At 32.4% G+C, this 14,862-nt stretch overlaps 1 protein-coding gene across 6 annotated transcripts in view; it reads left to right on the forward strand.

Annotated features, from left to right (window-relative positions):
* The window catches only part of LOC106472801 (E3 ubiquitin-protein ligase Siah1-like), a 16,901-nt gene extending 2,071 nt beyond the window's left edge, over window positions 1-14,830 (forward strand). For 2 of the 6 annotated variants that reach the window (XM_022401343.1, XM_022401344.1), the window contains exons 2-4: window positions 10,299-10,394; window positions 13,390-13,554; window positions 14,472-14,830. In XM_022401343.1, coding sequence (XP_022257051.1) covers window positions 10,343-10,394; window positions 13,390-13,554; window positions 14,472-14,608 — 354 coding nt within the window. In that variant the 5' untranslated portion in view covers window positions 10,299-10,342 and the 3' untranslated portion in view covers window positions 14,609-14,830. The other 4 variants (XR_002613535.1, XR_002613534.1, XR_002613533.1 and 1 more) reach the window with 4 other exon arrangements.
* Window positions 14,831-14,862: the final 32 nt, after the last annotated feature.

Here is a 14,862-nt window from a genome sequence, read left to right on the forward strand (position 1 = left end):
CCTAGTCCTATCATTCTCAAAATTAAGTGTGAAATAAAGTGATCCATCAACACTATTAGTTCACTTAACAATCTAAAACCATTTCAGTGATCTTAACCTTTTTATTTGACAACCTTTCTGTCCAACTCCAAGGTATCATCCCAGCAGTCCCTCTCTTAGCTATTTCCAGCAATTCATTGCCTTTCCTAAGATAAGGAGCCTAAGACTGAACACAATACTCCAAATGTAGCCTAACCAATGACATGTAAAAGGAAATTATAATCTTTTTAGATTTGTATTCAGCATTTCTGTAAATACAAACTGAAAATCCTATTTGCCTTACCTTTAGGAACAGCATACTGCTTGAATAGCTTAAGAGACTGGCCAACCAGAACATCAAAAAAAAAAAAGATAATTTTCTTATGTGTTGCTGTTAAGGTTATCCCCATCAAAATTAATTATACTTTATTATTTAGTTTATGTGGTGCATATTGGTGTATAGAAGACATTTTAATACTAGAAATAAATGATCTTATAACAACAGATTGTTTTTCTTTAATTAGACATTCAACATTTCAATTTACAGCTTCTTCAATTGTCTTAAATGACAACACAAACCGTAAGGTTTGTGTTTAAGTGAAATGCTTCTGAAGAAGCTGTAAAGTGAAATGTTGAATGTCTAATTAAAGAAAAACAGCAATTTAGTGTTATGTTGTTTATTTCAAGCATTAATTATACTTGTCATATAAAATAAGATGCATTACCTTGCATGTATTATAATTAAAAGCCATCTGCTGTTATTTGCCCAATTCACTATATATTTAAATCCTTTTGTAAAGCAACAGTAGCATCCTTGCAGACAGCAAGATCATCAGCAAAGTTAAGAAATCTGTTGACCATTGATAAGTCAAAAAGAGCAGTTTCTAACAATGAGACCTGAGGTATCCCAGTTGACATTAATATAGTTTGACTGAATTCTATTTGTAAAAACTGCTTTCTACTATACAGCCAGTGTACCTACTTAACCTTCTTACTTTATAGAGATAGTTTTTTAATGAGCATTTTACACGGCAAATTGTCAAATGCTTTGTGAAAATCCATATATGTCAACTCCACACTTCTACCCTCGTATACATAAGCAGTAACATCTTCAACGAATGTCAAAGGATTTATAAGGCAGGATTTTCCCCCAGTGTAATCATGTTGGCTATCCAACAAAGTTTTTAACTTTTTTTAAGTGACTTTACAAAGCATCCTTTATCCAACTTTTAAAAACTTTTCCCACCAATCTTGTAAAACTAATACATCTGTAATTACCTATACGGTGTTTGTTACCTCTTTTGAAAATTGTGGTACCATTTGTCAACTTCCAGTCTTCTGGTACCTACACACTGTTCCAGGACTTACAAAAAATAGTAGCAAGTGGCTAACATATTCAATTTTTAACTTCCTTCAAAACACATGGACCAGGAGTCTTGTAATTCTTTAAACTTCCCTTTTTTTTTCTTAACATATTCAGAATTAATGTGATCATCTTGTTCAGTCTTGTTTCCATCTAGCAACTTTTCAGAATGAGGAAAAGTACTTAAGTCTTTATTAGTAAAAACTGAAAAAAAAAGTAGAATTTAATAATTCAGCCAACTCATAATTATCAATAATGAGCCTTCCCTTATCATATGTATTCTTCATTTCCTAGTATGTTGTTTGCCCAACTTTTTTGATCTTCTATAATGTTATAAGTATCCCATCATAGCAATCAACTTAAACTTATATTTATAACAGTTTCCTTTAATTTAACTCATAAACACCTTGTGAGAAAATCTGGTCTTTACTTGCAGCCATTCCTTTTTTTTATTTCTATAAGGGACATGTCTCTTGAATGTTTAAGATTTATTTAAAATTTTTCACATTTGATCAATATCTGCAATTTATTAAGTTGTCCAATTCGAAACAGATAATTCTTGTCACATCCTTTCAATTTTTATTTAATTTGTTACCACAATCTCTGTGTTCTTGATCTCTACATACAGTAAAACAAATTGAACAATGATCGCCTGCACCCAGGTGTTCCCCAGTATTCACCCTTTCAATCATTTCTTTATTAGAAGTTAATAATAAATCTAAAATTACACTGTCCTAATGCTAAAGCTGCAGAATTAATGGAATTTAATGATGGATTAATAATCAGGCTCGTTAATTGATTACATTCAAATAGCTGATTAATCTCCCATGAGATTTGGATAGTTGGAATAATTAAAGATAGTAATTGGAAATGGTAAGTTTAATTAATTAATTATTTTTGTGAATTGTGGCACTAATCAGTTAAGCTTAACTTTGAATTAGTCAGAAATGATAGAAAATAATAATGGCAATATTTTGATTAGTTCATTATTTTTATGACAATAATCAGTTTAATTATAATTTCAATTAATTAATTATATTACATGACACTAATTGATTCAAGGGTAATTGATTGTATCATTTCATTGAGTTAATTGACAAGTTCTATCTAACATAACATTTAAGGACAACAAGGGGCCTGTAGCTCCACTGAGCTGTCCCATAAACCGAACTTTAAAAAACAACAACAAACAAACTGAAAGCCCTCACTTGTCATTTAAATTTTTATCAAGCTTTCCATAAATTTACTGCATTCACAGCATCTGAAGGCAACCCATTGAAAATGTGGAGCTGGCAAGTTAATCAATGAAGCAATATAAATGTTTGATATTGAGCAGTGATTACATCACTTAGTGTCATGTAAGGTAATTGATTAATCAAAATTAAGATTAAATTGATTCATGTTACAAAACTAATCAACTAAACCAATTTAGGGTTTCTAATTATTATTATTTGTGATTATTCCAACTATCCAAGTAATTGAATTATTGCGGTTATAACTTGGTTGTTGTCGAGCAGAAAGCTAAATAATGGGCTACCTGATTTTAGCATTAAAAGTTTTTTTCTTCAAATTTGTTCAGCTTCAGACCAACGTGGTTTGAAGATTTGTGATTAATGATGTTACTGAATCGAGGGTCTCTGGTTTGATTCCCATTTCTACCAAACTTGCTCACTCTGTCATTATTATTACAAAGCTGCAAAGGCTGTCTGTCACTGTTACAAATTTTCATCTGCCGAGGGAAGACAACAGGGTGGTAGCAAAGGCTGTCTGTCACTGTTACAAATTTTCATCTGCCGAGGGAAGACAACAAGGTGGTAGCAAAGGCTGTCTGTCACTGTTACAAATTTTCATCTGCCGAGGGAAGACAACAGGGTGGTAGCACACACTGTCAACTTATCGGCTATTTAAATGTTAAATAAAGTGTACATTTACTGTTTTTTTATATTGTTATATTTTCTGATTTATAATTAAGTAACTGTTTTCTTTAAAGTTGTGAAGTTGGTGTTGATCTAGGGGAGATATCCAGGGGTTTGTACCTCCATATTCTACCCTCAATTTCCAGAAATTAATAACTATTTTTTAATGTTGTATAACCAGGCAAGGATCTAAGGGAGGGATAAAGGGGTCTAGACCACCTTACCCCCATTTTTCCCAGAAATTGGCTGTTCTTTAATGTTGTAAGTACGGATAGACTTGGGCTAGGGGGTCCAGGGGGGATCTGTCCCCTTCCATTTTGTCAGAAGTTAATAATAAAACAGCCAGACACCCTTACACTACCATATAATACAAAAAAGAAACATTAAATGTTATTGTTTTTATTTGATTGTTCTATTAATTACCATGAATAGTTTTATAAATTCTACGTAGCTGAAGTCTACAGCTATCCAGTTAAGGTCTCGGCCAATAACCGATTATTGTTAATACAAAATTTATATGCCAATTAAATGTGTCACATTTTCATGCCTAGGCTTTTTCTATACATTTGAACAATTTGTCTAGCCATCAAACATTTGTTTTCATCAAAGTTAGTATTGTTTAGGACACCTCCAGATCTTATAACATAGATATTTTACAGATTTTATTTTTTCATTGTTTAGGAGCTAGAATTTTCATGTAAAAGATGTTTTTTGTGATGTCGATGGCCAACATGAGTGAAAGGCCAACATGAGTGAAAGGCCAACATGAGTGAAAGGCCATGAAAGGCCAACATGACTGATAATTCAAGTAGTATGGTTGTATAAATAATGACTATTAAATATTTTTGTTTTTGAAAATAGGTATCTTGTTTACCAATAAATGCTATCATTTTTATCTAAGTATGGTTATAAGTAATTATAACTATTTGATTTTAATGAAAGAATTTGGGGTGCCACTATAGCGTGAGGTCTACCGCCGTATGTCGCCTACCCAGGTGCAGCCTGAGGTCTATCGCGTTAGCGTGAGGTCTACCGCCATATGTCGCCTACCCAGGTGCAGCCTGAGGTCTATCGCGTTAGCGTGAGGTCTACCACCATATGTTGCCTACCCCCTTTAATATAAGTTTGATTAGAAAACCAATTATCTATTTAAGTCATTCCTAGGATATGTACAAATTAAGTGTTTATCGCTAAAATAAATGTATGGAAATGTGTGATATCCATAAGGGATGGATAATGCAGCGGTAGACCTCACGCTATAGTACTAACGAGAGGTAGACCTCACGCTATAGTAGCACCGAATTTGGAATGTTTTTTTTTAACTTTTTCATAATCTAGAAATAGATATAACCTGATTGATCTACATTACATTAACTTTATTTTAATTTTGTCTTATTTAGGTTACTTTAGAATTATATAATCAGTGTTCACTTATCGAATATTTCTTGTAAAAAAAATACCAAAAATTTGGTTCTTAACTGCTATCATACCATCATTGTAAAAAATGAAACAGTGTGGCTAACATGTGGAAGTTACACATTCTTATTACTCATTAATGCAATAAGTTTTATCTGAACAGATTTTCTAGTTTTATCCTGTTTCATTCCCTAATGTTTTTCATACTTCTAGATACCAAAATTTTTATTTTATAAAAGAAAGTGATGTTATTCTAATTTTTATTTTGTTTCACTTTAAATTTATGCTACGTGAAGAATATAAAAAAAGCAAACCATATTTTTATCTTGGCTAAGTACACGTGTACCTAATAAATAAAATGGATTATAATTATCCTTTCTCTTGGTTTGTCACAAAGGTTTTGAGTAACCACTTAGCAACAGATACAACATTTAAGGCCCAACATTGTCGTAAACATGCTTATAAACATGAATTATCTGGAATAACAGGTCCCGGAAAATTGATACTTGAAACTGTCAGTACTTGGTGAAACTTCATAATTACAGAATTGAGGAAAAATCAAACAAAGGTAATGATGTTTTTACCTGCGAAACCATGGTTGTTGATAAATGAAGTAGTTGGGAAATGTACATTTTTTTTTCCCCTCAATTCTGTAAGTCTGGAAAATGATTATATTATAGATTTATTTTATTTTCACCAAAGGTAAAATTGAAAATAGAATCTGTGACAGAAGACGGATGAATTCTTTGATTCACAAACCAAACTTAATTTAGGTTACTATATGATGACTTAAACTTGGTAAACTCTGGAAAAGTGTACACTGTATTGCTGCAACAGGTGGCTGATAAATGAATAGATCTTTCATTGTTTCTGAGTATTAAACAATGTAGTTGTTTAACTTGTGTGTATCATACATTTTTGTGGACAAAAAAGGCTCAGGATTAAACAAGTAACTCATTTTTGAGATATTGTAACCGATGACTGAAAACTGAGTTTCTCCTGGATTTTCATATTTTTTCACTAATTTATAAATTATTTTGAGACAATAATTTTAAAGTCAAGTTTACTGTTAATTCTAACTACATTTCAGTAATTTTTAGCTAATTTTTATAATTTATATTTTGTTATTTTAAGACATTTGTTTAGTGTATTTTCATTTCTGCATAAAACAACCTACTTGTCGATTTCAAACAATTTTCTACCCACAGTTAAGAATAACTTCATTTTTTTACCTAGAACCTATCATCACCTTGAGATTATATTATACATTTCTTGATTTTCAAGCATTGCCCTTAGTTTTAGTACAGGCCATGGTTGAAACCTTATAAAAAAAGCTATAAAAAAAGTTTACTTATTATTGGTTAGAGCAAGAATTAGACTATCACTTCATAGTGGTGGTGTTTTTTTTTTATAGATTTTGTAAATGTTTATTTCATGAATTGTGAAAATAATTGTATGTTAAATTATATATCTGAAAGCTACAGAAAGTTTTGATGAGAAGTCGTCAAATAACTCCAGATAAGGTAAGGGTAACCATGTATATAGAAGGTGGGCAAAAAGTCTGGGCACTCCCCTTCTTTATATCTTGTGATAATTCACTGTGGGGCTGTATCAAACAGATTCTGGCAAAGGAACAATATGAAACAACTGACGCTTTGAAACAAAAAAAATTGTTGAAAGTTTTGATAGGGTCACCCCGAATATGCTAAGGAGGATGTTACATTACACATGGAGACGTATCATCCCGTGTCATGAAAATGAAGGCCAATAGACAGATATTTGGGATCATTAGTCAAACCTTTTGTTAGTCTGTGTCAATATGAATATATCAATATGCAACACATTATTTTTTTCATGTACACTCTCTTTATTTGAGGGGAGGGAGGTGCCTGGACTTTTTGCCCTCCCTGGGTAGTGAAGATATTAAATAAGGTTAGCTTATACAGTTTAGGGATGAGTTGGATGGGTAGCAAAGAAAAATTTATCACAAGTTTAACACAGTGATAAATGTACAATGTTTGGATGCTGGTTTGTTATCAACAGGTACAAGTATTTTACTTATTCACAGGAATATACATACAGTAAGAAACAAGTCACATGAGGCTTAATAAAGTTATCTTGTTGATGTTCAGTTCCTTGTTTAAAGTTAGTTTTTTTATGTTTTAACCCTTTTGCATATGAGAGGGCAAAGTGCACTCGTCATAATCTTTTTACCAAGTTATATATGTCTCACAGTTTACATTGAAATGTTGTATTTAAACTGAGGCTTACATTTAGTTGCAGAGTTTATTTTGAAAAGTCTATTTATCAATTTAAGCCTACAAGTGAACATGGCTGTAACGTGTACTTGGCATTATCTTTTACAAAATAATAAAAAAAAACCTGCACAACAAAGAATATGTTACAACACTGGTATCAGAAGTGGAATTATTTTGGTGAAAATAAAATGGAACTTTGATTAAACTTCAACTTTTATGATGACACATAGGTACAAAATGAGATAGGAAACCTGATAGAGATGGTAAAACAATGAAAAGTCCTTTCTGGACTATTACAGCCATGTCACTTCCAAATCCAGTTCCAAAATATAGCTGGCCAATTGAATAACATTGTCTGATTGAGAAATCAGTGGATTTTGATGGAAAGGTACCATGAGAGGCATACAAATCTCATTTCAAAATAATTTTCAGAATGAACAGGTGAAATAGTAAACAGTTATTCTCTGTGCTACCTACTTAAAAGGATCATTGATGACATCTGAGAGCCACAGCAACTATCAAGCATTGGTAGTTTCCTCATCCAACAGGTTTGGAGTAATACACCAGAAAACAGTTTCTAGCACAAAGTTCTGGAACAAGGTATGTAGAAGAAAGAAGAGGTTTTAGCGAAACTTTTGGAAGATTTGGAAATGCTTGCTCGATTATCTTACTGAAATGCTCCACTTGAAATGATGGATTTGTTGGCAAATAACCTATTTTTAGATGGCGTAACAAACAAGGATATGATAATTAGGTTGAAGCAAAGTAGGATGTACATCTTTAAAAGAAGCTTTATAGTTTTTGATGGAACTTGGATCTATTAAAGTTACAGATAAACAATCAAATACAACATTTTAATATATAAAAACATTACAGTTTAATGCTCTAGTAATTACTAGTACAAAAAGCCACCTGTAAGTAAGGTGGTGTTTCTGGATTTGATTAGCAGAAACTGATCCCCATTATGTTTGTTTTTTTTCCACTGCTACAAGTGTGGGAAACTTCTTGGAAGCTGTTTCTTCTTAGGCCGTAACATAAGCAATATCCGCCAGTTTGACAAATTTGTCTTGCTTGCTCTGTTCAGCTTTACAAGTAGCTCTTCCTGAAAGAAATATGATATGAAATAATCAGGAAATAAATTAAAATGTAATAACTATTACTTATTATCTTTCACTGAGTGTTCACTTTAAATTGAGAAAAATTCTGTCTCCCATGCAGAAATTTAACTACCTTTTTCTTAACCTCTGTGTACCACTATCGTCACAGTACCTTAATAGCCTAAGCAAATTTTTTTTATTAAAATAAAATTGTGTCTGTGTATTTTGTACATCCATTTCATAAAAGAAGTTGAACAATTTATCTGTCTTTTCATATTGTACATACTGTAAAACAAAGCCAAAAATTAATTGATGCAGTCATCTTAATAAGATGTGGATATAATATAAACAGCCCAATTTGAGAGAAGTAAACAAACCGGTACAGTCCAATAATTTTGCAGAATGAGCTCAACTAATAGGCTATGTAACATAAGCCTAGTCCACAGATGCTCTGAAGATTAAACTATTGTATGCTATGTATAAGCCTTGTATGTATAGGCTAACATAGTTATCATGGGTGACTGATGTAACAAATTCTTACTGAGAGGTGTTGTCCAATAAATATCTTAGATACAGCTTGATGCATCTTTCAGCCATATTGCCCTTATGTACTGTTCAGTCATATGTTACATAATATTGTCCTTTTTCAGTGTGCTTCTGGTAACTCCCACTAAAAAATTCCTACTAAAATTTCGAAGGCATTGAAGTTTGGGTTCCAAAGTTTGACATAATGAGCATGATAATTTTGTAACATGATCTGAACGTTCAGTTTTGATAGTCAACTATTCCTTTGGATCAACAGTCCTTTACCATGTTTCAATGGTCACAAGCTTTGGCATGTTGAGTAACAAACATGAAAGTCTCTTATCAAAAATACTGAAGATATATGGCCTCTGTCGGTAGGTCATCGTGAAAACAAACCTGATCACGTTCATAACCAGCTCAATGCTAAATGTGCAGTGCATGTACTGTACGTGTGGTGTCGTCTGGTCTAGTCTAGTCAGCTAGGCTGCAGGTGCTGACTGGGTGCATTCCAAACGTCATGAACAGATTACTACAGGTTTTGGTATTAATATATGAAACTGAAACACTATGACACTTTCTCTGTTTTGTGGGAGGTCTCAAGTACAACATACAAGAGAAGGGAATGATCCGCACGTTATGCTACACAAAGAGGAAAGTTATTCGCAACTGGGGTTGTTTTGGTTTGCAAGTTGCGATGTGAACCCTGATATTTTGTCCCATGTATTTTGAAATCATGTACATCTATTATCAAGTTTCATGTGAGAATATACAATTAATGGAATGTCATCAATTAATAATCCCAATAAATAATTGAGTAGAAAAATTCCACTAAATGCACTGCCATAAGATTCGTAGTTGTCCCATTGATCTCATAAAGCACCCATCTGCCATTGCCCAACCCTGGCTATCAAAGTTCTCATCAAGCCCTCTCTTGAACTCTCCCAATCTTCTTGTTTCTACTACATCAGAAACCAGTCTATTCCAAAGGCTTCTGTCACATTTCTTGGTTTTAGCTTGAAATTGAAATGCCATATTATATATATAAAGTGAAATAGGTGCTTTATGGTGTTAATGTAGGAAAATAGGACATTCACAATGTTCTATTTTAACAAGTACGAAGTAACTCTTGGTAATTGTATACTTGTGTGGCTCTTCTTAATGTGGTACGAGCTTATCGTCTCTGGTGTTTCATGAATTTAACTAACTGTTACTGAAGTGGTATTATAGAAAAGATATTGATTTACTTTGAAAAAATGTTCACAGAGAAATACCAAAATATTTCCTGGTTTCAAACATCTAAGCTATGAAGAAAGACCCATGGGACCCATCTTGTAATATTATTAAGTATAACTGGATCTGGGTTTCCACATCTTCTAATATTATTAAGTATAACTGGATCTGGATTTCCACATCTTGTAATATTATTAAGTATAACTGGATCTGGGTTTCCACATCATGTAATATTATTTGGAATTTTTTTGTGATTAGAGTTGTATGCTAGTAGTCTGAACTCCATTAAGTTTTTATTGGATAATTCTTTCTTTAGGTTGGGTCAGTTTCTTTGTCAGGTGAGACTTCTTACTGACATGTGACAAATACAGTTTTTTTCATTACATTAATGTTTCCCTTTTCACAGCATGTAAAACAGTAACAGGTATTACCTCTGTGAGGTCTGTTACCTTCAAATGTATTTTATTTGTTACAGGTCAAAGCACTGAGCGTACTTGTACTTTGTTTTTTTAACCAAGCATGAACCATCCAGGTTTGAGTGGCAGTAAGGTGAAGACACATTTCACAACTGGTAAGACCTATTTTTATTTTGCTGCTCTTTATTTTATGCACTCCCTTCCATGGAAGCCGTTTGGTGTGTGTATCCATTTCCATGCATGGCTTGAAACAGTGTAAATGTAGTACAAATAAGTAATATTTAAAAGAATGTTTTTTTTTTCCAAATTGATGTTACAGATAGCTTTGCCAAACCCTGGTGTTTTGGTGAAGATCTGTTGGAGTGATTATAAGATATTAGAAAATATATTCAATTGAAATATCACAGAGGAAGTCACTAATTAAAACTGGCATATCAATAGTATATTGTGTTTGTTTTGTTAATCATCATTTTTTTTTGTTTATGAGAAAATTAGTGATAACTGAGTTGACTGTGAAATGTATGGTTACTGCCTATTAGAGAAACACTTGTAGAAATATATCGGTGACTGTACAATCTACTCATGCAGCTCAAATGTAGAGGACGACATTTCGATCGTCTTCCACCTTTTGTCGTTGTTATAGTTATTGAATCAGAAAATAATGATAAGAATTCTTTTGTAACTTCATGGTTCCTCGTAGAGGACATTTATGTCAGCTCAGGTAGACAAAACTAATGTATACAAGACTGTTACTGTAAAGTGGAATGGTCAGGTACCTCAATAGCTGTCAAAGCCTAATTCAGGTTTTCTCAAAACGTTTTTGTGTGCGTAAGATTATCTATGGAGAAAAGTAATGATTCTTTAAGTTGAGCTTTGTTATGAATACGTGAGAATATATGTTTTGAACCGACCACATATTTTATATGAATCATAAGTTCACGTTTTGAAATATATATATAATTGGTATACCATTTTTTTCTCTTTTTCCAAGAAATACAGTGCAGTAGGTTTTATTAATTCAGTTCACTGTATTCATACTTGAGTTAAAATATTTTGTATGTTTTTCTCTTGTGTTGCTTCTCACTATAATATAACTTAGACATCTTCCTACTGTCTTGACTATCATTTAATGCAACTGAAGCTTAGTCAATTTTTTTAGTTTATATTTTTAACTCTTTTAATATTTATTCTTAGCTTTAAGTGTTTTAAGCATATGTAATGTGTATTATTTATGATGTCAGAATTTCCTCTATAATTTCAAAGACTCAAAATATTTTTTTCATGTTTTAGGTATTTCTTCAGTTTATTTATTGTTTAAAATTTTGCTTTTTCCATGCTTTACTTTTAAATTATTTTTCTCAAAATAGTTTTTTTCCCTTCAATATTTTTTTGTGAAATTAAAAAATCCTTAGCAAAAGATTTTTGTGGGAGAACTATTTTAAAGTAATATATTTTTTATGGAGATGTGTATAAACAGTAGGAATTCTTGTTTAAATTGGGAACCTGGTTATAGCAATGCCAATAAAGGTAGTAACATTGAGATTAAAAGGTTAAAACAGGACTGAAACAAGATACTGTAGATCAGTTAGGTGTAGTTATTTCAGATTTTGTGTAATGTTTTAGCAAACCTTTCGCCAGACTACAATATACAAGGTTGAGTACATTATATTACAATTTTGAATATGCTGATCAGCGAGTCATGACATCCAGAATGGATTTGAAATTGTAGTGGAACAGAATGTATGAGAACTACATTTTGATATTGTTAGGTGTTTTGTATGAAGTATGATGCTACTGAAAATTGATCACTTTTGTAAAGGGTATGTAAAATACCTTTTCAATGCAAACTATTGATACAGTCAGATCGTAAAGATGTGTTCAGGTTGATTATTTAGAATTTTGAAGAAAGGGGCATCTTTTGTACTTAATGTCATTGGAAGACAAATGAATGTGGATCAGTTTGGGACTCAGGACCATTCAGAAAGAGACCCGCAACAAGTCATACTTCAGCCATGATAAGCAAAGTGTGACATCTTATAATTGGTGAGAATCCACTAACACTAAGATAAGTGGCAAAAGTCACGTACACATTTTGGCAACAGTACACAATCTAATCAAGAAGAATCTCCTTCTGAAAAAGTGGTACAAGCTGCTTCCATGACATAGTCATTCAGGTGTAGTAACTTGAAAATGCTATCCAATACAAAGACATACTGGATGGGATAGTTGAAATGGATGCTGAAACACTGCCATCCTTGTACTCTAGAGCAGTGCTTCTCAACCTTTTCTAATATCATTCATCCCCATATGTTTTTCACAACAGCTCATTCACCCCAGTTTGAAAAAAAGATAAAGTGATAAATTAAAATGCAAAATTCTTTATTTTGACTTAAATATACATCAACTACAACTAAAATTAATATACAACATAAAATAAACAAAAAATAAATTTATTTATCAAACTACAACTAGAATAAATAATAATAACTAATAACTTTCCTGCTCTTGAATTTGTTGTATAATCGACAATACTCATTCACCCTGATTCTGATCTCATTAACCTCTGGGTGAACCATTCACCCAGTTGAGAAGCACTGCTCTAGATGGATTATGGAAGAATGCAGAAAGTGTGTGCTTTGGACATGCCAGTCTTTTACAATGAAAACTATGCTGCAGGACTATTGTCAAGATTGAAAGTCATCAGATAGAGCATGAATGGATGTGGTGACATGGACTGTAATGTCACGTTAAGGTTCTAAAATTGTTTTAACATAAAATACTCAACCTTTGTATATAACTTGAAGTGAATATACTGATTTTTTGACATTTGATCTGTTTATTCATATGCTTTAGTTATTGAAAAGGTATGGAAATGATGTCTATGAAAGTTGAGTCATATTTTCAGTGCACTGAATTCTGATTAACTTTGTTAACAAGGAATACCCAAAATAACTAAAAATGAAATGTTAAATGTTTTCTATGAGAATAATCAGATAGTAGCCACTTGTAATTTTATGAATATGCTTTTCCATTACTTGTTTGATTGATTTTTAATCTTGTTTTTTTTTGTACGTAATAATGTCAATAAATTTAAATTTTTGTAAAAAGTCACGAATTTCCACAAACTGTGTATCATTTTCATTTTACTAGTTATGACAGCGCCATCATCAGCATCAGACCTTGTCAGCCTGTTTGAATGTCCTGTCTGTTTTGAGTTTGTTCTGCCTCCTATTCTTCAGTGTCAAAATGGACATCTTGTGTGCTCAACTTGTCGCCAGAAAATCACCTGCTGCCCAACGTGTAGGGCACCAATTGGTAAAACTATTGATTTAAACATTTATGATATTGAAATGTTAAGTACTGGCAGGGATAATAAATAATTAGGATATGTTACCTTTTGATTTCTGATTTTAGTTCTTCAGCTTTGGGGCCCACTTTTTCTTCTTCCATCAAAACCATTCATGGCTAGTATCTTAAGAAATCATTTTTTTTCTATCTCAAAGTTTATTGGATATTCAAAAAAAAAGTTGTTAATGATGTGAAATATATTCTTTATTTCCATTTTATTATTCCAAAAGGGTTTCTTATATAATATATGTTAATTTAGATATATTTTAGGGTGTTTAATGATTATTACCTAACAATGAATTGTCAGTCCCTTTTTTTCCAATTTTGTAACTACTTGTTTTTCAAAACTCGTTTTTCTGAGATTGTGGCTAGCACATAAATCTTCTTTATAATTGTTACAGAGATTATCAGGAATCTTACTTTGGAAAAGGTGGCCAGTAACATCTTTTATGTTGATCACAGGTAACATCAGGAACCTTGCTGTGGAAAAGGTGGCCAGTAACATCTTTTATGTTGATCACAGGTAACATCAGGAACCTTGCTGTGGAAAAGGTGGCCATATATCTTTTATGCTGATTACAGGTAACATCAGGAATCTTGCTATGGAAAAGGTGGCCAGTAACATCTTTTATGGTGATTACAGGTAACATCAGGAATCTTGCTATGGAAAAGGTGGCCATAATGTCTTTAATGCTGATTACAGGTAACATCAGGGACCTTGCTAGATAAAAGGGGGCCAGTAATGTCTCAAGCTGATTACAGGTAACATCAGGAACCTTGCTATGGAAAAGGTGGCCAGTAACATCTTTTATGGTGATTACAGGTAACATCAGGAACCTTGCTATGGAAAAGGTGGCCAGTAACATCTTTTATGGTGATTACAGGTAACATCAGGAATCTTGCTATGGAAAAGGTGGCCAGCACAGTAATGTTTCCTTGCAAATATTCAGCTTCAGGCTGCAATGCTCAGCTGTTACACACAGATAAACAGGATCATGAAGAAATATGTGAATTCAGGTAAGTTTTGTTCATTTAAAATGTTTTTTACAAGACCTAAAGCTGTGGTTCTCAAACTTTTTGTTGTCATAAACCTGAATTTTATTTTAGTTAATCTCTGTGGACTGCAGTCAAATGTGTTGCATCCTTGTGCTGTTGCTTCCTTTCTGTAATTATACCACCTTTCCATGTATTGCAGATTGAGAACCGGTTACCTAGAGTGCATATTTTATTTTCCGAAGATATAATGAAACCTTTATATATATATATATATATATA

The sequence above is a fragment of the Limulus polyphemus genome, unplaced genomic scaffold, assembly GCF_000517525.1.
Source record: "Limulus polyphemus unplaced genomic scaffold, Limulus_polyphemus-2.1.2 Scaffold5621, whole genome shotgun sequence".
In the NCBI taxonomy this organism is placed as follows: Eukaryota; Metazoa; Arthropoda; class Merostomata; order Xiphosura; family Limulidae; genus Limulus; species Limulus polyphemus.